Source organism: Lepidothrix coronata, unplaced genomic scaffold (genome assembly GCF_001604755.1).
Source record: "Lepidothrix coronata isolate B3197 unplaced genomic scaffold, Lepidothrix_coronata-1.0 Scaffold33, whole genome shotgun sequence".
NCBI classification, from domain to species: Eukaryota; Metazoa; Chordata; class Aves; order Passeriformes; family Pipridae; genus Lepidothrix; species Lepidothrix coronata.
The window spans coordinates 1,366,996-1,394,565 of record NW_016690213.1 but is presented as its reverse complement, the minus strand read 5'-3'; the positions used below and the strand labels follow the sequence as shown (position 1 = coordinate 1,394,565).

The 27,570-nt window shown below is 41.7% G+C and overlaps 1 protein-coding gene and 1 long non-coding RNA gene across 6 annotated transcripts in view; both read left to right on the top strand.

Moving 5' to 3' along the window:
- TRAF5 (TNF receptor associated factor 5) overlaps positions 1–20,263 on the top strand; it is a 23,724-nt gene extending 3,461 nt beyond the window's left edge. The window contains exons 1-13 of one of the 4 annotated variants that reach the window (XM_017811680.1): positions 2,932–2,970; positions 6,137–6,203; positions 8,967–9,113; positions 9,477–9,847; positions 10,989–11,046; positions 12,380–12,481; positions 12,966–13,130; positions 13,438–13,515; positions 13,893–13,967; positions 14,238–14,330; positions 15,268–15,396; positions 15,912–16,080; positions 16,607–20,263. In XM_017811680.1, coding sequence (XP_017667169.1) covers positions 9,633–9,847; positions 10,989–11,046; positions 12,380–12,481; positions 12,966–13,130; positions 13,438–13,515; positions 13,893–13,967; positions 14,238–14,330; positions 15,268–15,396; positions 15,912–16,080; positions 16,607–17,184 — 1,662 coding nt within the window. In that variant the 5' untranslated portion in view covers positions 2,932–2,970; positions 6,137–6,203; positions 8,967–9,113; positions 9,477–9,632 and the 3' untranslated portion in view covers positions 17,185–20,263. Of the gene's footprint in view, positions 1–2,931; positions 2,971–6,136; positions 6,204–8,619; positions 9,114–9,476; positions 9,848–10,988; positions 11,047–12,379; positions 12,482–12,965; positions 13,131–13,437; positions 13,516–13,892; positions 13,968–14,237; positions 14,331–15,267; positions 15,409–15,911; positions 16,081–16,606 lie in introns of those variants that run through there. The other 3 variants (XM_017811676.1, XM_017811678.1, XM_017811679.1) reach the window with 3 other exon arrangements.
- Positions 20,264–23,095: 2,832 nt separating this feature from the next.
- LOC108495726 lies at positions 23,096–26,520 on the top strand. Of its 2 annotated transcripts, XR_001874217.1 has the most exons (4): positions 23,096–23,200; positions 23,432–23,524; positions 24,970–25,975; positions 26,061–26,520. It is a non-coding gene; the product is annotated as an uncharacterized LOC108495726 (long non-coding RNA). The 2 variants fall into 2 exon arrangements; XR_001874216.1 differs by having other exon boundaries at positions 23,097–23,200; positions 24,970–26,520.
- Positions 26,521–27,570: the final 1,050 nt, after the last annotated feature.

Below are 27,570 nucleotides of genomic sequence, written 5' to 3'. Positions count from 1 at the left end.
CCATATGCTTGAAACTGGAATGTGGCTCTTTATAACTAAGAAAGAAAAAATCAAGGGTTTTGTTTCTCAATATTGTCTTAGAGAGAGCAGTTACAAACAGTTGTCAGATCACATATCCAATGAAAGATATCATGAAAGGCTACTGGACACTCTTTGTAAAGAAAATAAAGCTTGTGCATTTGTCTTTTTCACTGTCATTGTCATTAAACCTTGTGTCATGGCAGTTTTTCACTCAGGAGTTTTGAACTTGGACCTTGATGATGCCTAAGATGCACCTTAATGTCACTAGAAACAGCAATGTTGTTCACTGCTGGAAGCAATAAAGCTAGAACTGGTGCAGGGTTGGATGCTGCTCACTGCATGTTCAGCAGCCCTCTTTGTGGCATCTTGCCTGATACCAAAAGGGGTGGTTCTGTCTTCCATCCCTCTCAGCAGGTCCATGTGGCATGCTCCAGCATTCATCCAGGCCTATGGCAGTGCTGGGGCTTGCTGTGCCGCTGCCTGGCTGTGGCAGCGTGCATGGGTAGCCTTTCCAGTGCTGATTGCATTTAGAGAGGGGGCCACATGAAAGCACTGCTCCTGGTTCTTACCTCTGTAAATCTGTCCTAAAGGGAAGGACTTCTTAAGACCACATCCTTTCTCCTGAGTTTTTTGTTTGTTTGTTTGTTCTTTTAGAAAAGAAAATGGTGGCAATCTTTTGCTCTCACTGCTTTCCCAACAGGAAGTTCAGGGGGTCCCCAACTGCATTTGGATTTTGATGTTAGCAGTTATGTTTTCAGTAATGACTGTGACTAGAAAAATGTGTGTCTGTATGTCATCAGACACGTGTGCATTAGAACAAAATTTAAGCTCATCCTGGTAATTCGAATGAATAACCATTGAGTTGATTCATAGATTTCTGTATAGATACTGGTGAAGTTCTTTATTAAGACTGAGTCAAAGGGTCAGGGTGTGGAAAATTAAAACCAAGAATCAGTTAAGCCTAGCGAATCTCTTCATGGCCAAACCAACTGAAGTCCTGGATAGTGTGTCCCCATGGGACAGAGAAAGAGACATGGGCTTCAAAGCCTCAAAGACTTAGTTCTGCAAAATGTGTAATGAACTATTGTTTGTTAGGAAAAGTGAGGACTCACTTTGGCTTCAATACAACAAAAGATAAAAAATTAAAACCTCTTAGTTGTCTTGTTCTCTATTTGTTCCTGTTACTTTTTTTCAGTAACTTTTGTTTATTATTTTGTTTTTATGTCTCTTCCTTCATTTACTTTCCTAAATGCTGTTACTGTCTGTCTTTTCACTCAACTTCATCCCCTTGAATCTGCTTGAAACTTGGTCAGGGTTTCAGCACTGAAGTTGGCGTTGGACTGATTGCAAACAATAACACTGGCCTGTTGCTCTCCACTCATCTGCAGACAGATTGTTTAAAATTAAGATCCTGTTCCCACTCAACTTCTCCATTTGGGGTTTTCCCCAAAGCTTCCCAGAAGCAGATGGTGCTTCCTGGAGCTGTGCTTACAGAGCATTACACTTTATGCAGTGCTGTCTCCTCCTGACAAAACCAGGCGGATGTGTCCTTCCCTCAGAGCTGCCAGGTTCAAAGAAAGCCCATGTACAAGCTGTTGTGCTGTTCTGATGTCAGCCTGGTCCAAGATGGTGTACAGTCTACAGCTTGACCAGGAAGCACTCTGAGGACAGGTTCATGGCAAGGATGAAAGGATACCTTCTGGTATAAAAAGCTTGACTGCAGAAGTGAGCTTAGGCTGCACTTAGAAATGCATCTTGGATCAATTGATTTGATCCCATAATGAAGCAGCATGCCTGCAAGTTCATGCCTTTCCTTTTCCCACTGACTTCATGATGCAATGACTAGTCTGTTCCAGAGCTTCAAGGAAGATTCAGGAGAACATGCAGGAGGTTGAGATACCTCTTGGGAGGGCAGATGGAAATTGAAATAGGTTAGAAATGCTCTGGGAGCAAGCTTAGTTAAAGGGAAAAGGCTAAAGAGGGTATATGTTACATTTACTACAAGATAGAAGCTTTCTTTGGAAAATTAGTATTTTAAATAACAAGAGACTTAAAAATTATTGCTTTTATAGAAAATAAGATACTTTATTTTAGGGGATGAAGAAAAAAAAGCCAAGAGACCAGAAAGCAAGGGGAGGGGGCAGAGAAGGAAAAAGAAAGAGTGGGGGAAGAGATGGAGTCACTGGCACTGCTGCAAGGGCAGCACATTTTTGGCTGGCAAGGGAAGCTGATGCACAGTCAGTGGAGATGAAGGCTGCCCAGAATCCTGTGTGCATGATTAAGTTCTGCCTACAAAATCATTAGGGTTTATGGTCACTTAAATTATTACAAACACAAATATAAATGTTTATTTTCTTAAAATGGATTTTATTTCAGTTTCAGGGTTCTGTTTAAATGTGACATGCCTGTGCAGCCAGTAGCATGAGCTGATGTGACTGAGCCAGTGCTGTTTCCTCCATGAGCTGATGCTTCACTTCCTGCAGCGAGTGGGTTCACTTGGGCCTGCCAAGGCTGCTGTGGAGGGATAAAGAGGGTTGGACCTGGGTTTTCCATATGTCCTTATGTGTTTCCTGCTGCCCGTGTATTTTTTTTTTTGGTCACATCAATAACCACTTTTGTGAAAGGTAAAAAATATTCTGTATCATTGATTAAAAACTGTGAGAAACATCCTTGGTAGCCTTGTGTTGCTCCAGGTGGTAAATTCTGCAGTCCCTTCATCATTTCAGTAAGGCAAAATACTTTTCAGTGGCTCGCCTTTTATCCTAACGCTTCTAAAACATTTTTATACATGATCTTTTTCAAAGGTACTCTGGGGGATTTCCACTCCCTTGCTGTTTTAAAATGCTCATACTGTTGTGTTAACCACAAAGCTTACGCTGGTGCACTCTGTCTCTCTTTCTCTCTCTCTCTCTCATTTTCTCCCCATTGAGGACCAGCTACCATTTCCAGGTAAGGCTTTACCAGAACGTGTCTTGTTAATGCTGGCAGGATCTTACCATTGCTAGAATTATTTCTCATTTCTGAAGGGCTCTTCAGGGGTACACTGTGGCACACAGGGGTGTGAGTGGCACAGGGCTGTGCTGGGGGAAGGCTGCAGACCCCAAAACATCTCAGAAACTGCGTTCACCCCTGAACTAGCAAAGTGGTGCCACAGTGTCATAGGGGTGAGTGGCAGAGCCTTGTTGCTGAAATTTCTGTTGGTGCTTGGGAACGTGCAAGCCAGGGATTGCTACAGAAGTGATGGGAACAAAGTTATTTTCCAGCTATGAGTGTGATTATTTTAAGGCAAAAGTTCTCTGTATTACTGTAACAATATTGTGTTGATTAGACATAGAGAGATAATGCAAAATTAATTCATTATTTTTAGAACACCCAGGGAAAACAGTAGATGTAGCAAATAAATAAACTGGTTGTAAAATCAGAGCTGCTTCAGCACCGGACAGACTTCATTGGTTGTAAGAGGGTATCTTTTAATTTTTTTTTTATGCTATCTGTGTTGTAATCTGTGTCTTAAAAACCTGCTGATGTCTAGTCTTACGGGAATTCATTGTAATGCTTGACTGTACCTCTACGCAAAGGAAACCCTACCGTCTTACTCTGCTTAGTGAAAATTTGCCTATGGAGATTAGCAAACTGATGCTTGCTTAGTAAGATTTTACTGTGCCTTGACAATAAGGTAATACTGGAATTTGGATAGGATAGTATTGTCTATATCCAAAAGAAAGTGTTTGTTCTGCTGTCCTTTGCAGCAACATCCCCTGTAGGTGCTCAGGCACATATCCAATAGGAAATTTTTGCTATTAGAAATATTCTGTCCTGGGTACCAGCTGGTCACTGCATGGCAGTTTTGAAGTGATTAGGATAACAGGAGAGCAGCTCCTGAGGCTGATTTAGTGCCAGGTGAAGTGGGAGTAAGCCCTGAGTATCAGCAGTGGGTCTGTGTTGGTGCAGGAGGGGATCCTTTCCCTCTACAGCCTCTGTGCTGGGGTGACACACGTCATGCAGCTGGGGTTCTTCTCCCCCATGGGGACTCTGCAAGTGTGTTTTGTTGTCAGCAGTCAAAATGTTGTATCTCTTCTGGGTCGGAAGGGACAAGGATGATCCCTCAGTGATGTCAGATGTCATAATCTGCTGTTTTCACATGACTCCATATAATTTGCTATATCTTAAATATGTATCTCAAACTGTATAGATATTTTTAGCCATTCTTTAGCAGACTCTGTTACCTCTTCCACTGTGTATGTTAAGAGTTGGGGCATATATTTCTTGTCCCCAAAATACAGTGTTTTTGTAGAAGGCATTATAGTAAATAGTAAATCATACAACTTTGTTATTTTAATTAAAAATAGGGAGGTAGCTAATCTACCTACCTTATAAGGCAACTTGGACAGGGTCATTTTAATGCAAGGTATGTTCCCGTCCATCATGTTTCTGCCTGTCAGCTCCCAATGAAGTGACTTGATCTTAGACCTCTAAATTTGACAAACTTTTCCCACTGTGACTAAGACAGGCTTCCAGTTCTGATGTACCATAAAAGGTACATAATCTGAGAGAGAGGGACAGGGCATCTTCTAAGACTTGTCCCTGCCAGGTGCCTTAGGGCAAAGCAATAGAGCTGAAGTAGAGCTACAGGAACATAGGTGTATAACTTTTTTTCTGTTCCCTGTTGTATGTATTTCATGGAAGCATGGTAAGTGAAGAAGTAATCACAGTGCTTTTTATTGAGCAATACCCCAATCCTGGAGAGTTGCCTTCCCCTCATGCAGTGTACACAGCAGAAGCCATGCTCTCAGCCCCCATTTGCTGGGCAGCAGGACCAAGGATCCTGTTGTCTAGTCCATGCATGGTGACCAAATCTCTGATAACAACGCTGATATTTGCCCTTCTCAGTCTAAAAGGCATGGGTGGCACCCAGTGCCTGTGCCTCAGGTCTGCTGTCCTGGAAGTTTTGGTGCTGCAGCCTGCCGTAATGGTGCACTCGTAGCTCATATGTGCTGATCTTTCAGGGGGGTTTGGCTTCATGTGAGAGGAAACAGGAGAAAAATACTCTCTTTAAAAAGAGCACCCACATTATAGGGAATGTTTAATCTGTGTGCGTGCAGAAAGTATATTTTTGTAACTAAAAGAAGTTAATCTGTCCACAGTAGTTCAATGGGACATCAGGTTTGTATATGGCCTTTGTCCATTCTGACTACTGGTGCCATAGATAGGCAGCAGCACTGCTGGAGGGTAGCTGTTTGAACATGGCTTTAAAATGTTAATGCCATTTTATATCCTAGTAAGTCATGCCCATACTGATTTTTCTCCTTATTATTATGTTGTACTCATGTCTTGCTCAGTTTCTGAACAGTTAGAAATACTAAGTGGGGTGTATTTTAATGGAAAGTGTTTGGGCTCAATTTGGTGTGGTGGTAGTTAAAATAGGATAGCCCACATTTAGTAAAGTTTATTTTTATTATGAAAATTCTCCCCCTTGGATTACTTCCAGTGAAGTTAAAGCATCTGTGTATGAAGAGTTGTTCCAGAAGCATTTTGCTTGCGCAGCTATTGGTGCAGGCAGGGCTGGGATGCTGAAGTGGTAGGAAGGTGCAGCTGGGAGCTTTTTGTGCTGTGCTGCCATTGAGCTCCCACTCACTGGTAGCTGTTTATAGGACTTGGGCTTAGTTTTTAGTGAGTCATACTGCTTTTTTTTATGTGTGGCCAGAATTAATTCTATTTATTTCAGTATATGGAAATCCGGGTTTTTTAATGTGTAGATTTTCAGTCTCCATAAACTGGGGTGTTTTTTGTGTGCATGCTGTTGCAGTGGAGGTGCAGTGAAAATCCCTTTGTGTCTGCCACAAGAGCATCATTATACAGCATAAACCTGCCTCTCTCTGCTATTTTAAAACAGCATTATGGTTCACACGTGTGCTGAAAAATCTGAGAGTACACAAAGACAGGACACCTTCCCCTTGCTGTTAGCTGTGAGCAGGCAGAAGTGAAAGCGTCCCTCATCCCCTACCTACACTGGCCAGGCATCAGCGTAAGCAGGAAATTGATTCAGATAACCCTGGCGTGCTCTCACTGTCACCAAAAAGCACTTTTTCCCCTGACGGTTTCTCTTTGGTTTCAGTACAGAGAGCCCAGGTGCTGGAAGCCAAAAGTGGAAGAAGAGCTTCTGTGACCCGCCCGAGTCACTGGTGAGCACTGGGATGGGAATTACTTGCTGCCTGTGATGGTTTGGATCACATCCCGCCGAGCGCTGGCTGGCACTAGGTCTGGCACAGGGCTGCTGTTTCTCAGCTCCTCTCCCCAGCTGATTCACACAGGCACCTCTTCAGCTTGGGCAAAGCATTGCCATCCACAGGCCCTCTCCTGGGGCAGCCCATTTCCTCCAGCAAAACAGCTGCAAACCCCGCAGCAAACCTTCTGCAAGGCTGTCAGCAGTGGCAAACATCCCTGCTGGGCACCCAGAGGTTTCCGTTCTGCACTCTTAGCAGGCAGGATCACCTTTCACCTGAAATGCTCTTTCCTGTGCCCTGAGCTGCCCTTAGCTGTGCAGTGCAGTCCTGAGTGAGGCTGAGGTGGAGGAGGTTCTTTCACGGAGGGTCTCCATTTTTTGGGTTGGGTTCATTATGAAAGTGTTTAAGGAGATAAAGGCTCTCATTTCAACAAGAGAATTGGAAGGTGTTGTACCACAGCAGTGTTCCTTGCAGAAAGAGATGGGAATGATTTTGGTTGATTTAATGAACAGCGAGAGCTCTGAAGGAGTTTCTAGATAGGATTTTGGGCTGGTGACTATGTTTCTTCTTAATGTGTCCCATAACTTTTTTGCCTAAAACATCTGTTCACCGCAGCTGGAAGAAATTCTGGAGTTAAGGAAGATGTTTAACAGCAAAATGGATAAAACATTGATTTTTTTTTTATATATGTGTTTTTAGACTGTGTGGCATTAGCTTGCTAAACCATGCCATCAGATGATGTAAGTAATGGAGTGTAATAGGACTCAGGAAAGTGGATGCCATGTAAATGGGAGAGAGCACTAATAAGAAAAAGGAAGGAAAATTGTTTCAGGGTTCTCACCTGCTGACAAGAGAATGAGTTCTTAGGCAGTTCATCCTGTAGGTAATCTGTGCTGTGGAAATTGATGGTGACAGCTCTCCATCTGCCTCTGAAGCAGCAGGCATGCTCTGCTGCTGGCATCTGCTACAGAGGCAGCCCAGGCATGAGGGTGGTAATCCCTCAGGCTGCATTTTGGCATCTCTGGTTGATGTGAAGAAATTAGAATTGGTCCTTATTAAATGTCAGGGAACTGGGAACCCCATTTTCAGAGAAGAAAAGGTCAGCTGTTTAAAAATGAAAGGACCAAATGGGCAACCATCTCTAGTTTGAAGCAGGAGGCTGTTCATGTGGAGGGACCAAACAGGGTAATTTGCAAACTCCAGTTGGAATAATAAGTCTTTATGCCTGAAATATGATTAAGGTTCATATTCCTGAGGGCTGTGGATGTTGTGTGGCAATGGATTTGCCATATGCAGGATGGAAAAACTCCTGTCAGAGATGGATTGGTGAGGAAAACAGCTCAAACATTATGGAGACAGAAGTTTTTACTGTGGTTTAAACATGTTTCAAAATGGCTTTTTGTATTTTCTGCAGTGTCACTGTCTCCTTCTTCCCGACACCCCCTGTGAAGCTCTTGTCTCACACAGAGTGTCCTGGGAAGGTGTCCTGAGGTGTTTCTCATTGGTCCCTTGTTAACCCCTTTCTATTGGTTGTTGACCCTTTACCTGATGTTTTTTTCTGTGTGACCCTGACCTTGTGATTGGTCCCCTTTTGACCCTCCTAAAAGCCTTATAAACCCCAACCCCACAATAAACTTTCTCTTTCGTCCGTCCCTCCCTGTGTGGTCTGTGTGTGCTCCTTGCGGGGTCGCCGGGCCACGTGCAGGGGCGGGGGGAAGGGCATTCACCTCACAGGTTATGGGGCCAGCATCCTAAGGCCTGGAGGTCTCCCCAAATCCCACGAATCCGCCGTAATGTTGGGTGATCAGTTGTGCTGGAGTATGTCAGACATTCAGCCTGGTGGATAACAGGGAGACCCTCACAAGCTGGGAAGGTAAATACCGGGTACAACCGTGAACAAGGGTGCTGAGTTACAGGAGCACTCAAATGTTTGCTGTGGAATACATTTTAGTTGTTTAAGTGCTTTGGCTTGTTTTTTGTTCAGGTACACTAACTGTCCACAGGAATTCCTTGCCCAGTGTGGGTTGTTAAAATAGAAAGGAAAATGGATGTTGCTTTCTGAAGCCTGATGTGGTCTGTGGCAGTGCTGCACTGTGCATAGCGCAGCACTAGTCACTGCTTTCATGGGCCAGGAACACACTGCAGCAGAGAGGCAGGGCAGTGTGTCTGTACTTGCCATATTATTTCATGCCAGCCAAAAGGTTGGTGGTGTGTTGGCCCTGCTTCTCTCCGAAGGCAGCAGATACCCTCAGTGACCTTACAGCAGCTGAGTGAGAGCTCTCAGAGAGGTGCTGAAGCCAGTAAGAGTGACTTGAGTGTCTGACAGGGTGGGTGGTGCGCACAGAGGAGAGATAGCGTCCCGTGGCACCGCTATAAAATTGAGCACTTCTCCTGTGAAACAGTCTGAGAGCTCAGGTGTTGTGCTTTCGTATGCATCCTGTAAGGAAAATGTCTTCTGAGTGCAAAGCTACAAGAAATGCAAACCAGAGTGGCTCTAGGTCTTGAGCTACTTGCAAAAAAACTACTGTGAGATTAAGGGACTGGTGACAGAGGTCTCGAGGTTTGTGTCTTAAGGCTGGAAAAAAATGTTGACAGTTTTTCCTACTGGGAAATTGCATTCCTGTGCCACGTATGAACATCAGTAGGTTGAAAGAAAAACTTACGTCACACCTCTGATTGCAATCTCGCTTTTCTTTCTTTTTTTTCCACCACTTCTTGCAGACAGGATTAATATAGCCAAGGACTTGCACATAATTTAATAAAACTTTGAAAAAGTAGGAGTTTACTGCTATAAATGAGGGATCAACAGAAAAAAAAAGAAAGATGTCAAGTTAAGAGGCTTCAACTCCTGCAACACCTAAACTGAAGGTAAAATCCCCTTGCTGCCTATTTTTGTATGCTCCTTGCTGTGAACCACAAAGCCACCTCCTGCTTGAAGCAGTGCAATGAACTTGTGAAGTCATGTGGGTGGGCTCTACCTTAAGTGTAGACTTTCCTGGTGAACATTAGGGCAAAGGCTAGGCCTCTGCTTTCCCCAACCGTGTCTGACTACTGACTCTTGTAGTTTTTTCCAGACTAAGAACTGCTGCAAGAAAATATTAAAAAAAACCCCACAAACATAAAAATCTCTGTTTACAAATTGTGATACTCTTTTCCAAAGGAGTGTGCTTTGATGCTTGTCACGTAATTATCATTTTGCAGTTCTCTGAGCGTTTTGTTGTTCTTCCATAGCTGGTGCCGTGTTTCCCTCTGGAATCTGTCTCACCCCTCTGCAGATGCCAGCCCTCCCGCAAGTGGCACCCTGCTGCAAGCAGTAGCTGATGCAGCGTGGCTGCCAGTGAGTATTTGAAGAGATTCCCCCTGTGTCTGGTTCCCAGTGCAGCTCCCATGGCCTGTGACGAACCCACTGCTGTCTCGGGCATCTTCACACGCCAGAACTCTGCCAGCACCACCTCTCTGGACTTTGAGCCTGACGCCGACTACAAGTTTGTTGAAACCTTAGAGGATCGGTACAAGTGCGCCTACTGCCACCTCGTCCTTCACAACCCCCACCAGACAGGATGTGGGCACCGATTCTGCCAGCAGTGCATTCTTTCTTTGAGGTGAGTGCAAACTCCTCCTGTGTTCACAAACTCCCTGTATTCCCTTTCCTAAAAAAAAATTCAACGTCTTGTATGAATCAGCAGTGAGTGCCATAATAGTATTACTGCTCTAGTAAGACGCTGAAGGAGTCAATGGAAGGACTCTGATGAACTCAATGACTGCATGCTCAGTGTTTTAAAGGTGTCCTTAAAGACCATACCCAGTGCTGGTGAACGAGAAATTGTTATGTAAGCTGGAGCACTACTGTGTGAGATGCTGTTTCAGTCTGTCTGTCTGTCTGGCATGGTGCTCTGCAGAGAATTTGGTTTTGGTGATGTCTCACAGTATTGGCACTGGTGGTTAGATTAAGCGGTGTTCACTTTCTTCTGTAAAATTTCTTTGGAAATTTTTTTTTAGTGGAGTTATAAAATTGTTGTTAGTATTACCTGATACTGCAGTCAGATCACAAGGCTGCTGGCATCTGCTTGGGAATTATCTGCTACAAATGACTCTACCCCACAGACCTGTCTGGGAATACATTATGTACTGTTTGCTGTTCCTGAGGGCAAGATTTCTCCCGGCTAGGCTGCAGAGGAGCCTCTTTATGTGGACGGATGTCGCTAGTTACCTTTTGTGAATTTTAGATGCTTCATATTTGCTACTTTCTCTCTGGGTTGCATCCCTTTTGTACTGCCTCAATAAGTGTTTTCTTGCCCCTTATTACAGGATTTCTCAAAGCCTTTTAAGGCACCAGCCATTAGATCTTTCACTGGTGTAGCAAGGAGGGCACTGCTTCTGCTAGGCAAAGGCTAGGTTTAATACACAATGGGATTTTTTGAGATACAACATTTGAGAGCAGCAGATGGCCTGAGAGTGACAAAGTCCTCTTAATTTAAAACCATCTTATGGTTTTTACCATTTAACATTCATAAGACAAACTCTGTTTTCTGTTGCACATTCACATTCAGATTAATGCCCTCGTAGAACTCTGGCCAGAATTTGGCTATGTGGTTGCCAGATGAAAGTGGATTCAGAGCACTTTTTTGTTTTTATGGTATCTGGTATCATATGACTTATGTCAGAGTCAGATTATAGCATAGCCCAATTTCATAAAATAAATAAAATTTTCTGTGAGTTAATATGACTCTTCTTATGCTCTAGGGAGTTAAATGCAGTACCCACCTGTCCTGTCGACAAAGAAACAATAAAAATGCACGAGGTAAGTGACCGTAGCTTTACTTCAGCAGGCAACATCTGCATGGAAAAGGCAAGAGAGCTGAGGACAAGGTGGCTCTTAGTCCTCAGGGCAGAGCAAGTTTTTGTCTCTGAAATGATGCTAAGGGAAATAGTATACTCAGTGATGCTCTCCCGGAAAGGAAGTATGACTGTATACATAAAAATTTATTTTTATACCTCTCTGAAGTTATTTCATTTTAGTCTTCTCTATTTTCAGTAAAGTGTCAAAGAGTTTCACAAAGTTCTAAATCTTCCCTAGTCATCAGATTTTTTTTTTTTTAGTGGAGAGTTTATTGACTTACTTTTTAATGCCCCATCTTTCTGGGTTATCTTGTTTATTTAGTTGTCTTTGTTTTCACTTGGCTATAACTTGCTCCTTAACTATCTCCATTAGATCTCATTAACCCTGCAGACCTAATTTACTTTTGGGTGACTTTTAGAAGAAAAGATAAATTAATCTGTTTTATTTTACAAATTACTGTTGTTTTGTTTGGGTTTTATTTGTTTGTTTGTTTTGTTTTCTAGTGTTCTGTTTGGTTGGTTTTTGTTTTGTTTGGGTTTTTTTTTGTAATGGAATAATTTGTTCTTATTTATATGCCAAGGCTTAAAAGTATACTACTTTTAAGTATACTTAAAAGTATACATACTTGATCATGTCAGAATGAATTTTGTAGTGAAATCAAATGTCTGCTTCCTCTCTGTCGTACTCCTGAAAGGAAGCTGTAATCAGACTGTCCATGTGATTTTTGTTTTTCCTTTACCGCCTTCTACTTTGTACAAATTTTGATGACAACAGTGCAACATTTACAGTGCTCCTTACAGGAAGAGCTCTAAATAAGACTTAAAGTTTGCTCCAGGGGCTTAATTTGCTTCTGCACACACAACTGAGTACAGTAGAAAGGATGTTTCGGCATTGTCTCCATCCCAAAGGCACGCTGCACTGCTTGAACATTGTGGACTGTGCACAGAGCTGGATGGCCTTTGGGGCCTGTTAGCTCCAGCTGCTTTCTTCTAGGTACAGGCAGGCTTTGACAGTGGTTATATAGCTCCTGTGCTACTAGTCCTGCTGGCTGTGGGATGGATCAGCATCTGTGGAATAACTATATGGGGAGAAAGGCCTGTGCTTATTAGAAATTCATTTATGGTTTTATTTATATTTATAATATAAATTTTCAATATGAATTATCAAGAGCCATACTCACAATTATGGAGTCTACACTTGCATGCTTAGGAGATCTGTAGTGATATTTGCTCTTTTATATTATTCATAACATCCTATGTGGCTGCATATGAAAGCTGGTTTGCTTCCTTTACAGGTATTCAAAGACAACTGCTGTAAGAGAGAAGTTCTCAATTTGCATGTGTTCTGCAAAAACTTTCCTGACTGCAATTCAAAAATAATTCTGGGACGATATCAGGTTAGTTTGCTTGATCAGATTTTGAAGCCTTTGATTTTCATGACAATTCTGTGTATTTATGATCAGCTAAATCCCAGTCATTGTCTCCAGAGTTATTGTAGCAATTTGGTTTAAGTACAAAAATTATGACTTAGCTATACACCATAAGTAACAAATATTATGGCTGTTACCTTGTTCAGCTTGGCCTTTGGTTATTTTTTTTTTAATAAGAACCATTTGCTTTATGTAGTTTTAGTATATCTAGTATTATTATGTAGTTTTAGTATATCCAGTGTCTGTACATATTCTGTATGCTTAGGTGCCATATGTTGATTCAAGGAAACTCGCCAAGTCATACTGGCCATTTGGGCCTTTTTTTGGTGTATCGATTGAATGAAAAGTGAAAGTCATACAAAGGACTCTGCCAGCTGTTTCTGAGGGTCTGCTGGGTAAATTGAGATGCAATGAAATACTTTGGGGTTTAATTTGCTGTTGTGTGTTGCAGGAACATCTTCAGCAGTGTTTGTTTGAAAGCATGCAATGCACTAATGACGGATGTTGTGATCAAATTCTTCGGAAAGACGTGAAAGAACACTTGAGCCAGCACTGTAAATTTCGAGAAGAAATGTGTCAGTACTGTAATACATATGTGGTGTTCATTAACATAAAGGTAAGATTATGAAGCATTCCCTGGGAATCCCTAGTATGTGTTTCCTCTTGATGTTACTGAGTGAAAAGTCTCCAGCATTGCAATGGTACTTAACAACTCCTGAAACAAAATTTGGTTGAGTAGCTGAAGGAGAAAGTATAATAAATATGCTTTAAATAATACCAATTATTGATGCTCTCTTATGAACAACAAGGTGATATGTGACTTGCACGTGTATGTTTGGGATTACTTTTTGCATAACTTCCTCTATATGTACTACTTCACAAAAAATTCAAACCATTGCCTTGTTCTGTTTCTTTTTCCCCAGAATCATGAAAAAGATGACTGTCCTAATTATCCTGTGCCTTGTCTCCAAAATTGTTCACAAATAATTCTGAAAAAAGAGGTACTATTATTTTTTCATATACTGCAATTCAGCAGATCACATGCATTTATGAAAACTGAAAGCTGCATTGCAGACCACATTGGCCCATGCCAATAAAATTTCATTGCTCTAAGTATTTTCTTTGTTTGATTCTAAAAGGGATATATCTCCCATCTTTTAAGTGTGTTATTTGGTCACTGTAAGCCATTGATGTTTTGTAGTATGGAAAAATACCTATCTTGCTTATTGACTCTGAACACTCGTTTTCCTGTTTAAGTGGTTTGCAGTTGTCATGACAGTGGCCTTTATTCACCCCTGATGCAGGCTTTCAGATTTTATAAGTGCATCAAATGACTTAATATTTATTTCATTCCAAACTTCTGTGTTAATACATGCAGATTGAAAAGCACCAGGCTGTGTGCCCTGAGGCAGAAGTGGACTGCCCGTATAAGCAGTATGGATGTCTTGCAAAGGTACTGTTTTACAGATCTTTGTCTTTATAGGGACTGGACTTTGTCTCCCAAGCCAATCAGAGTCATTAATCAAAATAACCATTTTATGTCCTTTCACAGTCATTTCTAACATTGGCTAAGATGCTATGCTAGAGAATCAGGACTGCCATTCCCTTACTTTCAAAGCACAGAGGAGACATTTTGAATGTTTTCATCAATAAATTTTTTACTAACAGCTTCAAAAATCGGCTTATTATTTGATTCTTTCACTTCCTCCTCTGCCTCACTAAGGTTAAAAGAGGGAAACTTGCTGAACATGAAAACACTGCCCTGAGGGAACACATGCTGCAGATTTTAGACAAGAACTCCCGGTTGGAAGAACAGGTAAGTCGTGTTTAATGATCACTCTTCAGCGGTTCTTGACTGGTTGGAGGATGATATGATACTCTACATTTGTTGCCTAGTTTAGCTCAGCTACACTTTAGAAGACTGTTTTATGGTCTTTGCACACCTCAGAAGTCAGAGTAAGCTTTTCTAGTGAAGTCAGTCAGTTACATGGAAATCTCTCTGTGCTCAGGCGTGTATATTCTCCACCAGGCACAGTGGGAGGCTCGTTGCCATTGCTCATCTCATTTGCTTTTGGTCTCTATTTCCAGCGGATATGAGGTTTGGAGATAAAGCATTTTAAATTTTCATTGGCTGGTCAGGTTGCTCCAGAAAGGAGCCTTTACATGCCCCAAGTCACTCACTCTGTATAGAGGCAGCACCAGAGCCAGTTGCAAGCACCTTTCTGCTCATGATCACTTCTGTGGCTTCCAGCAGGTGACACTGGGTATATGCCCAGTCTTACTAAGGTGAATGCATCCAAACTGATGGTGGACTTCCTCTTTGCTTGTTTATGCAAAAAACAAGTGTCCCAAAGCACTATAACTTGGTTTTGAAGTTTGTATCCCTCGCTGACTCATCGCTTTTACTGGTTAGGCCTCAGTCGAGGGGAAAAAAATGTATATACATACACACAGAAACACACATGCACACGTGTGCAAATAAGGATATATTATCCCACTACAGAGCTGAAGGGGATGGGGATGAGAGATATGGGCCTCTTTGCACCTGTAGCCACACAGATCTATTCAAGTCTGATTACCTTATGTTCAGTTCTTGCTAGTGCTTATCCACAAGCTGTGAATTAAGTAGTGCTCTATCTAGCTCAGTTAGAGGCTTTGCCTTGTAAACTTTTTCACTGCCACGTATGTTTTCATTTCCTTATTGTATATTTTGGTGTTCCTTAGCATTTATACTCTGCTTTTCCCATCTGTAGATATCTGACCTATATAAGAGCCTGGAATGTAAAGAGATTAAAATCCAGCAGCTGGCAGAGGCCATTAAAAAGTGTGAGAAAGAATTCAGACAGTATACACAACTGTTTGGTAAAAATAGCAACTTGATGGTAAGCACACAGGTGAGACTTTGATTTTACCTTTTTTATCAATTGCTTTCTTACATTCTGACATGTTTATCCAGTACTAGTTATCATTAATAGCAGGGCAATAACAAATCTCCACAAGCCCTTTTCGCATTTTTACACTATGGTATTGTCTTTTCATTTTAATCAGTAAAGATGTTTGGTTACCTGATGTAGGCAAAAAGCACTTTACAAATCCTTGTGGGCCAGATGCCCATGGCAAATACACTGGTATAAATTTGAATAATTTAGTTGAGTGAAGTGATGCAGCGTGAATGGATCCAAATGAGGGATTCTCAATCCATAAATGTGCAGAATTAATCATGAAGGAGCATTTGAGGTAAGTTCCTAAGCCAGCTGAGCACTTTCAGTGCACTGTATAGATGATACTGCTGACATGCTAAAGACTTCATTATCTTAATTCAAAGAAAATGGCTGATTTTATGGATGTCTCTTGTACTTCTACTTCCCACGTTTTCTCAATGGCATGAACTGGGAAGGCTTTGGCCAGCCACCTGGATAAGTCTGCACACCTGGAATCTCAAGTGAAACAGCTAATACAGATGGCAAACCAGCAGCAGAGTAAATTAGACTTGCGGCCCCTGTTTGACACAATCGAAAATGTAAAACAGAAGATTGCCCTGATGGAGACATACAATCAGCGCTTGGGTATGTCAGCACTTTGGGTTCTTTTCTGTGGAGGGGGCAGTTTGCTGATTTGCTGGTAGCTAAGTAGAGGCTCTGGTGCTACAGTCAGTCAGTTGCAGCTCTTCACTGGAAAGGGCTTCCTTCTTGCATTCTAAGACCAAACCATGATGGTGTGAGCTGTGTTCTCCCGCCTTCCCCTAATGCACAATGTCTCCCGAATTCCTGTGGCACTGCAGGGCCAGAGCACTGGCCTTGGTCTGGCTGGTGCACTGTGATGAAGGCCATGGTGCTATCCATCTTCAGGCCTTCAATCTCGTTTGTAGTTACCAGTGTTTCTTATGCAACTACCAGCTGCAATTACAATTTTAAAAGTTAACAGCTGTAGTCACACTAGTTCATAGCCTGTACTCAGGCTTGGGTAGTTAAGTTTTGTCACCTTGAGTCTGGGTGCTCAGACAGTTTTATTTACGTTTCTCTCTCTCTCTTTTTTTTTGTTTTGTTTTTGGTTTGGTTTTCCTATTTCTTTTTTTGTTTCCCCTTCTCTCAGTTGTTTTGGAAGATCAGTCCAGCAAACATGATCTCCAGATCAATATTCACAAAGCACAGCTCAATAAAAATGAAGAACGATTTAAGCTTTTGGAAGGCACCTGCTACAATGGGAAATTAATCTGGAAAATCACAGACTACAAGATGAAAAAGAAAGAAGCAGTGGAAGGCCGTGTCCTCTCCATAGCCAGCCAGCCCTTTTACACCAGCCGCTGTGGGTACAGGTTGTGTGCGAGAGCCTACCTGAACGGGGATGGCTCAGGGAAGGGAACACACATCTCTCTCTACTTTGTAGTGATGAGGGGGGAATTTGACTCACTACTGCTGTGGCCTTTCAAGCAAAAGGTTACACTTATGCTTTTGGACCAAAGTGGGAAAAAAAATCACATTGTGGAAGTCTTTAGAGCCGACCCCAACAGCAGCAGTTTCAAAAGGCCAGATGGGGAAATGAATATTGCCTCCGGATGTCCTCGCTTCGTGCCGCACGCGGTCCTGGAGAACACAAAGAACACCTATATCAGAGATGACACTCTGTTTTTGAAAGTCGTCGTGGATTTAACTGATCTGGAGGAATTGTGAAAATTGTTCCCAATCAATGTGACTGCTTTAACCATTAAGAACTGCTTTCTTGGTGACTACCAGCCATGCAATAGTGAATTGCCACCAATCAAGCTACTGAGAATGTTTCACAGCTTTTGGACTCATAATGAATTGCCAAAGTGTCAGCCTTTCCTTTTTTAACCCTTTTTTCAAGACTGCATTTTTAAGGCAGCTAGAAGTCCGGTTTGGTGCAAACATGCATTCAATCCAGATTGGCTCAGTCCAGGCTGGGGGGAATGCTTTTCTCCCATCACCAAACTGGTGTTTGGAGATGAAACTCCTCCAGTAACTTCCCTGGAGCCCAGGCAGGCCTGTGGGCTCCCATCCCTCACACAGCAGTGAAGCCATGCCCAGACGTGCAAGTGCATTTCACCTGCCTGCAATAGAAACATTTCAACATTAGCAAATTTGAATCAATATGTCTTAGTCCCTCCATCTCCTGGATTTTTGAAGAGGGGAGAATGGCTTCAGTTAGGCAGGGAAAACATTTGCCAAGTATCTTGCATTTTTGTAATTTGTTTTAATTATGTTTTTCCAGAAAGCCCAGAGGAAGGCACCAATGCCTCTTACTTTTTTAGCCTGGTTTTTCAGCTATATAGAGTACGCCCAGGTCACAACAGCTTTCTTATGTCCTTTCCTTTCCTGCCTAGTGCCTTGGGACTGATTTCCATTAGTGGTAAACATCCACAGTCCCCATCTGAAGCCAAAAGCTGCAGGCACTTCTCACCTCTCAGGACATGGCCAGAGGCAGGGCACTCGGCCAGCCTGCCAGCTCTTGGCTGTGCTGTTGGAAGAGGGGCAAAACTCCTGTTCTTTTTCTTCCACATCTGTGCAAAATTGATGTTTTCTGGCTTACCAGCTTTATAAAAGGCAGGAAAAGCTTTGGATATCTGCCTGGGAGAAAGCCCACGTAACATGCACTGTTCCTCTCTCCTAGAAATTTGGATGTTAGGGGAAGAAGGGGGAAAAAGTATTAGGGAGTGAGATTGCAGTAGGAACCCAGTTCTCACAGATAGTGCAGCTCTAGTGTTTGTTAAAGGGTGACAGCCACCCTTTAACAACTTGTTGTTCAGTTTGAAGAACTTCTTGTCTGAAGATTAAGATCTTCAGACAACACAGCATTTGTTACAAAAGGGTAACAACTGCTGACTGTGTGGTCTGAAGATCTTAATTCTCATTTCAAGTTCCTTCCATACTGCAAGGGAATGTGTGCATTGTATGGGGTTTATTGGAGACCGACTAAAACTATCAAGATCAGGCACTGAGGAACAAGTGACACAGAATACACGTGCCTTTTTAAAGCCTTTTGGGTGCCTGTAACAGGGATGTAATTTTGCATTCTCAGCCATTTTGTTATTACAAGTGACAGAGTTTTGCATCTCTCATCTCTCACAGTTCAGGTAGTGAAACACCACAGCATTATCCATTGCTCCAAAGCTTATCAAGAGACAGCAAGACAATAAGCTGGATTTAGAGTAAGAGTAAACTAGGCCGGATAAAAATCAAAACGGGGCATGGACTGAAAAGTATAAGGCAGAAAATTCAAGAGGGCAAATGTGACAAAATGAAAAATGCCCTCTCTGTGCGGAATGTTGATATCAACTAAAATAATTCAAGGTTTGGTACTAAGATGAAGGCAAAATACTGCATTTTGTATCAGCAATCTTATTGCTAGACATTTACTTTCCCATGTGGTTTTCAGGATGTAACTCAGACACATATATTTTCAAATTGGGGGGCGGAAGGGAAGAGACCTTAGTAATCTATACCTCCTGGTGGGTTAGCACATCTGAAATCTTTGTTTTCATCTGTAAGTCCTTTTTGTTTTACAATGTCAGGACGTACTGAGCCACCATAGGGGCTTTCCGTGTTCCCAGAAACAGATGGCAAGGAACAATTTTATTCTTTTGTACCACCATGATTGACTTCAAGAGTAATTTCAGCTGTACAGCATAAAGAATTAGGCCTCATGTCCCTAGTATTGTTACAGAAAGAGAAAGCTTGGTTTGACAGTGGTGTGGCATTCTGTGTCATCAACCCTGAGCCTCAGATGTGGATTTCATGTTGATTATTACTTCAGTATTTGTCACATAACTTTCAAAGTGACACAACTTGCATAATAACCACTAATAACTGATGGAAATGTACCAACCGTGTGTCCTGGGACTCCTCAGTACTTTGAGTATAAAATACAGAAAATTATAAAGAACTTGGACAAGCAAGGGAGGCAAGATGGAAAGGATGTGGTCTGTATCCTGGCAAATACCCAGCCCTCTCCGCCTCCACCACCCCAAGCGTAAAATGGGGATAATAATACTTGCAGAAACGTTAGAGCTATTTAAATGTTTGTGAAGAAGTTTGAGCATGAAGAGAGCTAAGTATTATTAAAACTCCATTTCTAATTGTTAGAGTAGGTGATGGCATAGTGACGTGGATAAGTGTTTAGTGTTTTCCTAGACAGATTTTGAAATCATGTTTGGTTTTAGCCAGTTTGTACTGCAGTCTCTCCTCTACCTACTGGTTGGGTTTAGGTTTTTGCCATGAATATTCCTCTTAAAATTTTGAAGCACAAATGATTCGTCCTGGGTGTTGGAAACATCCCTTTTGACATACTACCTGTTTTATAAAGAATTAGTTGAGAAAATTGGGTTTTTTTAAAGGCAAGACCTTCTTTAAATTGTTTTTTTTTAATTACAGTAATTGAGATTTATGTTAAAATTTTCAGTGATTTTTTTACTACTTGTAAACAGGATTTTAAACTTCACCCCATTCCTAATAAAGAAAAAAAAAATATGTTGTATAGCATGAATTGTCAGGAAGAATTTTGATGTTGCATGAAAAGAATACCAAAAACCTTTTCAATAATATTGTACTGGATAAGTAACCAAAAGAGCTTAGGGTATTTCTACATCAGCATATAGTATGTTTCTAACGTATTTATTGACAGTTTGTAGTTGTTTGAATATCTCTTACTACAATGCAGGCATTTTTCTAGCCAAATGTCTTCACTGTGTACATAAACTAATGTAAGAATAAATAATTTTACCATCCTTCTGGAGTCAGTGTGGCCTAATACTCATTTTGGCTGCATTTAAGGAGATTTTTACAAGGATGCAGAGTACTGGATATTTGTTTGTAATGATGATGATGATAATAACCAACAAGCAAAAACACTTCTTTAGATTAAGAATCGATGTATTTCATAGATATTTTTGTTTACGCTTGAATATCGTAAAGCAGCTGCACATAGAAGTTCAGTAAATTCTAAGCTAGACCAGACGAATATCCACAAGGTCTGAGGACCCACTGGAATCAGAATAGGATATTACTTCTGTTTGGAGCCGCTTTGGGCTCAGCAGGGGTTGGATTTGTTTCATTTCGGACCAGAATCAGGAACCGTTCCAGTATCCCGTGATTGCTTTGTGTTTGGGGACATGGTATTTTAAAACGGGGGACGCAAAACTTGTCAGGGTGGAGCCCAGAGCGTCGGAAATGTGCTCGGTAACTGTGTCAGCCGCCGACCCCGTTGCCGTGTGAGGGGCAGGAAGCGGCGGCGGCGGCTCCAGCCCTTCCGGGTCGGCGGGCGGGCCCGGGCCGAGCGCGGAGAGGGGAGGCAGAGCGGGAGCGGCGCCGTCCCCATCCCGGGTGGGTCGGGCAGGGGGGATCGGAGCCCATGGGGGACAGGCGGGCCGGGCGCGGGGCCCCCTGGCAGCCGCGGGCGGTGCGCGGCCCCGGGGCTCCCTGCGCGGCCGGGTTCCGTGATCCAGCGACAGCCTGACACGGAGGGGATGTGGGGAAAAACCCCCTTTGCGTCCACGAAAACAAGGGGGTTGGCCTCCGGTTCCCGATGCGGGAGGGCGCGGCCCCCCGCAGTGTGGTGCAGTGTGAGGGCAGGGTGACGTGGTCCTGTGCCGTGTGCTCTGGGATGACCCTGCTTGGGCCGGGAGGTTGGACCGGGAGACCCACTGTGGTCCCTTCCAACCAGACCCATTCTGTGATTCTATGGGGCTGCCCTCAGGCGTGTTCGCAGGTCTCCTCAGTTTCCGCACTGCCTTTTTTTTTTTTTTTTTTCCATTTCCAAAATCTTTTGGAAATTATGTTATTGAATGTACTTTTGCCTCTTGACCAGATATGGATAACAGCAAGGATGAAAAAAGTAGGACACTGTGTGCAACTTCAGAAGAAGGGCTGAAGGTCCGAGGTAGGCACTGCTGGTCTGTTGCCCTGCTCTGGTGTTAGGGTTTGGATGCTCTGTGTCAGTCACCGAGTTGGTCCCCGATACTGGGCATGGCCACTTGCTAATGGTAATTAGCAACCGTGTAATTAGTAACCGTGGCACATGGGGGCTCACTGTGTTTAAGTTCTGCGGAGAGTCGTTTTTGTAGACCATAGTTAATAGCGTGCTTGTCACTGTTACCTTGTGTTGTCCTAAGGAAAAGAAAAAAGGAAACGAAAACGCAGTAGAAGCAGATCATCATCTGTTTCATCCACATCGTCTTCTAGCAGCACATCCACTTCTTCCTCTTCATCACGCTCTTCATCAAGATCATCTTCTTCGAGTAGTAGAGGTAAGCTACCTCCACATGTGCACATGATGTTTACCAGTTTTGATAGTACTCCTGGAAACATTTAGAGCTTGTTTTAAATGTGGCTAAACCACCAAAAAGTGATGGTGCAGAATACCAGTGTTGTGTGTTCAGTGTTTTTCTCATAACCTTTTTCCATTGCTGTGTTAAGGTGCCTCTTTGTAGACAGTTTGCAATGTTCTTTTGTTAGTTTAAGTAACTTAAAAATAAAAAACTGCCATTAAAAAAAATGTTACTTTGTAACGATATGTTGTGTTTATTTAAACTCCTTTAATCATTACACTTTCAAAATACAGATCTTTTTCTATTTCACCAGTCTACTTAGACCTGAGTTGGGGTTTTTTATTCAGTCCTGCTTTGGTCTTAACATTTCAAGCATTTACCTTTGAGGACTCACATAAAGTTGGCATGTCTGCAGAATCAGTAAATCAGGTATTTTCAATTTCCATGTTAGACCAGTAAGAGGCAGTCAGTTAATGTGTTGCTTTCCTCTGAGTTAGTTTCAACCAGTGTCAATGTATGTAGCTAAATTAAGGCATTTTCTTTTTAGGTTTCACATTTCTGTATGCCTTATCCATAAAACCAAATGCCTTTTTCAAGAATTCTAAACTTAGAGGATTTGATTTTGTTCTTTGTTTTTCCTTAACTTTAGATTTTCCTAAGTCTAAATCAAAGAAAAAGAGGAAAGAAAAACACAACAAAAAGGTAAACATTTTACAAAGAGAAATAGGGAGTTTACAAACAATAATCTTAAAGGTCGTGTGAGACATAGTGCTGTTGTCTGTGGCTCTGTAAATCTGAATCATGCTTTTAGGGTTATGGTAGCTGAAATGAAGGTTGGCATTTAATTGACTGTATACAAAACAAGAAATAATTTAGAAGTTACTTTTGCCAGTCATTGCTGGTCCAGCTAGCATTCAGAGTAGTCTCTGAAGAAAAGAGTAGTGGGGAATCTTGATAACTTTATAGAATTTGTCAGAAGAACTGATTTTTAGTCAGTGAGAGAACCAGGTAGTAGATTCTTGCTGTAGTAATTTTTCTATTTTATCAGGACCTTCTGTTCAGTGATTTTGTATATTGGGGTTAAACGAGGACAACATTAAATGGGAGAGAACAGGGAATCAGACCATTTCTGTTTCTCAGGGTCCCAAGGGTTGCTAACCCTGCTGTGTTACTTTCTGTATTTCAGCTACTACCTGCCTGGCAGTGGTAAGGGCAAACAGAAGGGATGTCTTGACTAGTCAGGGCCTTGAGATATACTTGTGGATTTGGTTTATTTTACCCTTTTGAGTCTGTAAGCCTAAGAATATGTCTTATTCTTCTAGAAAAGGAAAAAAGAGAACAAAATGAAGAAAAAGAAAGAAAAGAAGAAAAAGAGAGAGAAAACAGGACCTGTCCAGCTTTCCAAGGTATGCTTGTGTGAATCTGAAGCCCCATTACATTTTTCATCTAAATACTTAATCTATCCTGTAATAAAAATGTGTATAACATCACCAGTTTTATCATAAACAAATAGAAATCTGTCTGTATTTTTTTTTGAACAGTTAGGAAGTATAAAAGGTTATCATCTGTAATTTTACTTGTGATTTGTAACATTACAAAATAAAGCAAAGCTTTTTTAATGTGTGATCTCATTTTAGTTCTTTAAAAACAAAAAGAAGAATGAAAACTACAGCATGATAACCGGAAAGAAAATTAAGATGAAAATTAAGAAGACTAAGGAAGATATAGAGGTAAGAGTTAAAATAGTCTATATATTCCTAAGAGAAGATACTGTATCTTTTAATATTTTTGCAATAGTACTGCCTTTTGTAGAAGAGTCGGTCTTGCACTTAGGGGCTGTAAATTGAGTGTAGCTTTTAGTGTGACTATGATGCAATCTGAGACATTTTAATTCATTCTTTTGGCAGGTTTTGTGTTACGAGTGGGCTTGGAATACTCAGGCATGAGTGGATAAACTAAAGGGTGCCGGTGCAGGTTCTTAGAATTTCAGTCTCTAATGGTTAGCTGATTCATAGCTTTCTCTGTTGATATAATTTACTGGTTTTAATTGTACTCATCTTCTTTCAGTCTCTTGTGATCAGTTGTGGTAATTGCTGCTTTACTGTGTTTTTCTAACACATGCAAAACTAGCCATTATTTAGAGAGGAATTAAAAAAAAGCCAACAGTAGTATTAGGACCACGTGGCCACGCGTTCTCTCAAAGCAGTCAAATGTTTTTGCTGAGATACCCAGGGAAACTGATATAATGAGTAGTGTTTTGTGCTATTGCTATGAGTGTTTGGACTCAGCACTTATTTAATAAGTTCACCCTTTTCAACAATTTCCACACCTTAGAGTGGCCTGCAGAGGGCTCTGGTACTAGTCAGTATGTGTTAGAAGTGCTACTTCGTTGAGGTATATCCAGCTTGGCACATTCTGGTTCAGCCATAACAATCCATTCTATAGCTACTGAAGCAGATATGAGCATTCCAAGTTAAATTTGATCGAAAATGCATTATCTTCTTTCTGGGGCACTGCAGTTTGTGTTAAATTATGCTTGTCAGTTCTGTCATAGTAACCTGCTCATTACAATATTTAACATCAAATATTTGATGTAGGTCCTTTTTTGATTGGTTCCTTTGGTCTTGCTGAATTGAACAGCATCCATTCTTTACAGTATTTAAAAATGCAATTTTTTTATAAAAAACACTGAAACAAGTGTTTTGACTGCTTGAGCCATCTCTTACGTGGAGAAAGAACCTAAATTCAATGTTCTGTTATGCTGCAAGCTGCTGTTTTTGCACAGAAAAAACAATTATACTTCCCAAAGCACAAGACTTGCTGTGTGTACAGTGAAAGTCGCCTCAGACACCAGAGAATAGCATCTGTTCCGCTTGTGAGTTCCCTCCTGAGCAGACTGTGAGCTACATGATTACAGCCCAATGGAGCCTCTGCAGGGAGCCACTTAGAACATGTATCATGCAATAGTGACAGTGACAGCTTGTCTCGGAGGGCATCTGTCCCCAGGACCCATTGCCTGGTGCTTCCCCAGGGCACTCACACCCAACTGATAGCTAGTTAGATCCAGCTGTGTGAATGTGGAGGTGAAAGCCCTACAGAAAACAGGGATCTGCAGCCTTGCTCCACTGAGTCTGTTCAACTGTTCAGCTGCTGCCTCTGCTTCTCTGCTCTACAGAGAGACCGGAACCGTGCGCAGCTCCTGGAATTTCTGAACTCTGCCTTGTAACGGGAAGAGTGCTGGCCAAGGACTTGGAGATACACCAAGTCAATGATCATCATGCCTAGCAAAACACTAAAGGGAAACTCAGGGAAAAGGATGCCAAGTTCGACAAGACCAGACCCTCCTGCTGAGAAGACAATCAGGATGTCCTTTTTTAATGGCAAAATGAAGAGTAGCTAATAACTTGCTAATGAAGATCCATGTCCTCCTTTTGAGATCCTAAGGTAATAGCCAGGCTGTGGTGTTTTAGAAAAGCCCAGGAGTGTGTCATTGACAATGATAAGAAATGACACACTGAAGTCAAATAATGTAATTTCTATCCTAACTGCATGCAGAATGCACTGTTAATTTCAAATGTCTTAATTTTTCTAGTAGTTTACCCAGAGTATTTGTAAATGTCTGTTTGAAAGATGAGGTGTTTCTTATATGTATATTTTTTTTCTGGTAGTGGTTATACTTGTCCTAAACAGCAAAATGACCTCTGTAAATAGAACATGCTTTTACATAAATGATTTTTTTGAAAGTTCACTAACTAATATATTACTTTCTTTCAGAGTTTGAGATAGGATCTTTCTCTGGACAGTTTATTGCTCTCTCTCACTAGAAAATGTAAAAGCAAAATACTCTAGAGCAATAACAGTAGCGAATGATTTGTATCCTAAAATAGAAGCAGAAAAGGTCTCTGATTTTGTTTATCTCAATCAGCTGTTCAAAGGCAGCTCACAATAAATAGTTTACCCCCCCCATCTGGAGTTGCAGTTCCTAGACCTAAAAACTCTGGAGTTCTGGCCTGCCTTTCTGATCCTTTGAGTTGTGTATCAAATCTTTCTCTGTCTGAAGTGAAGCAAGACACACACCACATACCTTACCCTAATGGAGAAAGAGCTGCAGGAATAAATCAGAGGCAGGCAGTGCCAGTGACTCTCTGGATATGTTGACAGTCCGCTGTGAGATGAGACAGGTATGGATATGCAGCTGGAGCCCAGCATAACTTGTGTGTTAGCTGTGGTAGTTTGCTCAGTGCTTGTGCTCTTCCTTCCTTCCAGAGCTTGACTTTGGATTAGCCAGCAGGCCCCTGTGTACATAACCCTGACGTGGGAGTCCCACTTGAATCGCTCGCGAAGCAATTGCTTCCCAGGAACTACCATTTAGGAATGCCTGAAAAAAAGGTGTCAAGGGTAGTTGACTTTGACAAGAGCACCAGGTCTACAGCAGTCAGAGTGTGGGGAGTTCATTAAAGAGCAAGTGGAAAACTCCTTGGATGTGTGTCTCTTACGGTGTTTTGAAGTAAACGTGAAGATCTGTACCATTGCTCAAGGGATAATTTTATAACTGTTTTGATGTGTGAAACCTTCTGAAGATGCTAGAATCCTGTCTTTTCCCTAGTTTTCTTTTATTGGTGAAGCATTTTATAGTTGTTGCAGAGATGTAATTCTTTAGAGATTAAAGCCCTGATCCAGAAAAGCAAGCCTTTACATCCTTATCAACATAAAACTTGGAAAAACATAGGTAAGAACTGGAGTTTCCTTGACTTGTAATCTGGCAATTGAAGCCTTTTTTGGAAGTACTGCTCTGAAATGTCAGTAGGGGGAAAAACAAACAAGAAACTCCCTTTTTTTTTTGGTGAGGATAATGCTTTGATTTATGCTACTTTGGTATCTTCTAGCTAGTGATGTCAAAGGATCTTGCCCAGATAAGCAGCTTTTTTTCTCTGGTCTTTGCGTAACAAGGTTAATCCCAAACACTCTCCTAGAAGACACTAAAATCCTTCCAATTCCTTAGGTTTTATTTCATATAAAGATAGTATAATTTCTGAAAATTTGTCAGGGTGGGAGGGAGTAGAAATTTGGAAGATGGAAAGCAAATAGGAATGGGAAATGCGGAGATCACACTTGTAAAGGACTGCATTGGTTCGAAGGTTCAGACTTAAGTGAAATAATTTGCTTTTTGGTGCCTTCGTCAAGATTGTAAAAACTCCTTCCCTGTTCCATATTAGTATGGAAAAGGCAAAGAGCCTTTAGAAATATGATGTGGTCTGTTCCTCTTTTAGGGTTTTGGTAGTTGCTGACTCTAATGATGCAAAAACAAGTCAAACCGCTTTTTCTTAAAAAACAAACAAATCCTTTTTCTCTTTCTTGGTGTTTCAGGACAGGAATTTTTCCTGCTCAGTTCTGACATGCTGGATATGCTTTAGTGATGCTTTAAAATATTTCTATGCCAGCATTTACTTCTAAGGAATCATTTCTTTTAGAGAGCCAAGCTGCTTAAGCTCTGTGGCAGTGATTCAGTTTTATTCTCTCATCCCCAGTCAGTTACAGGTGGTGTCTGAAACTTCCCAGCAGTTGCTGCTTTTATAAACCTCCTTTTCTTTCCTACCCATCTCCATGCAGATTCTCAGGTTTCTAAAGTGGTTTGAGTAATGTTGCATCCTTTTTTTCTCTGTCTTTCCCCACAAGCATTGAGATCACATGCTTCTTGGGACTGAGTATCTTTGAGACTCCTGTCTGGAGCTTGCCAGCAGATTCCAGTCCTCCCTAGTGAGCACAGGCCCTTACA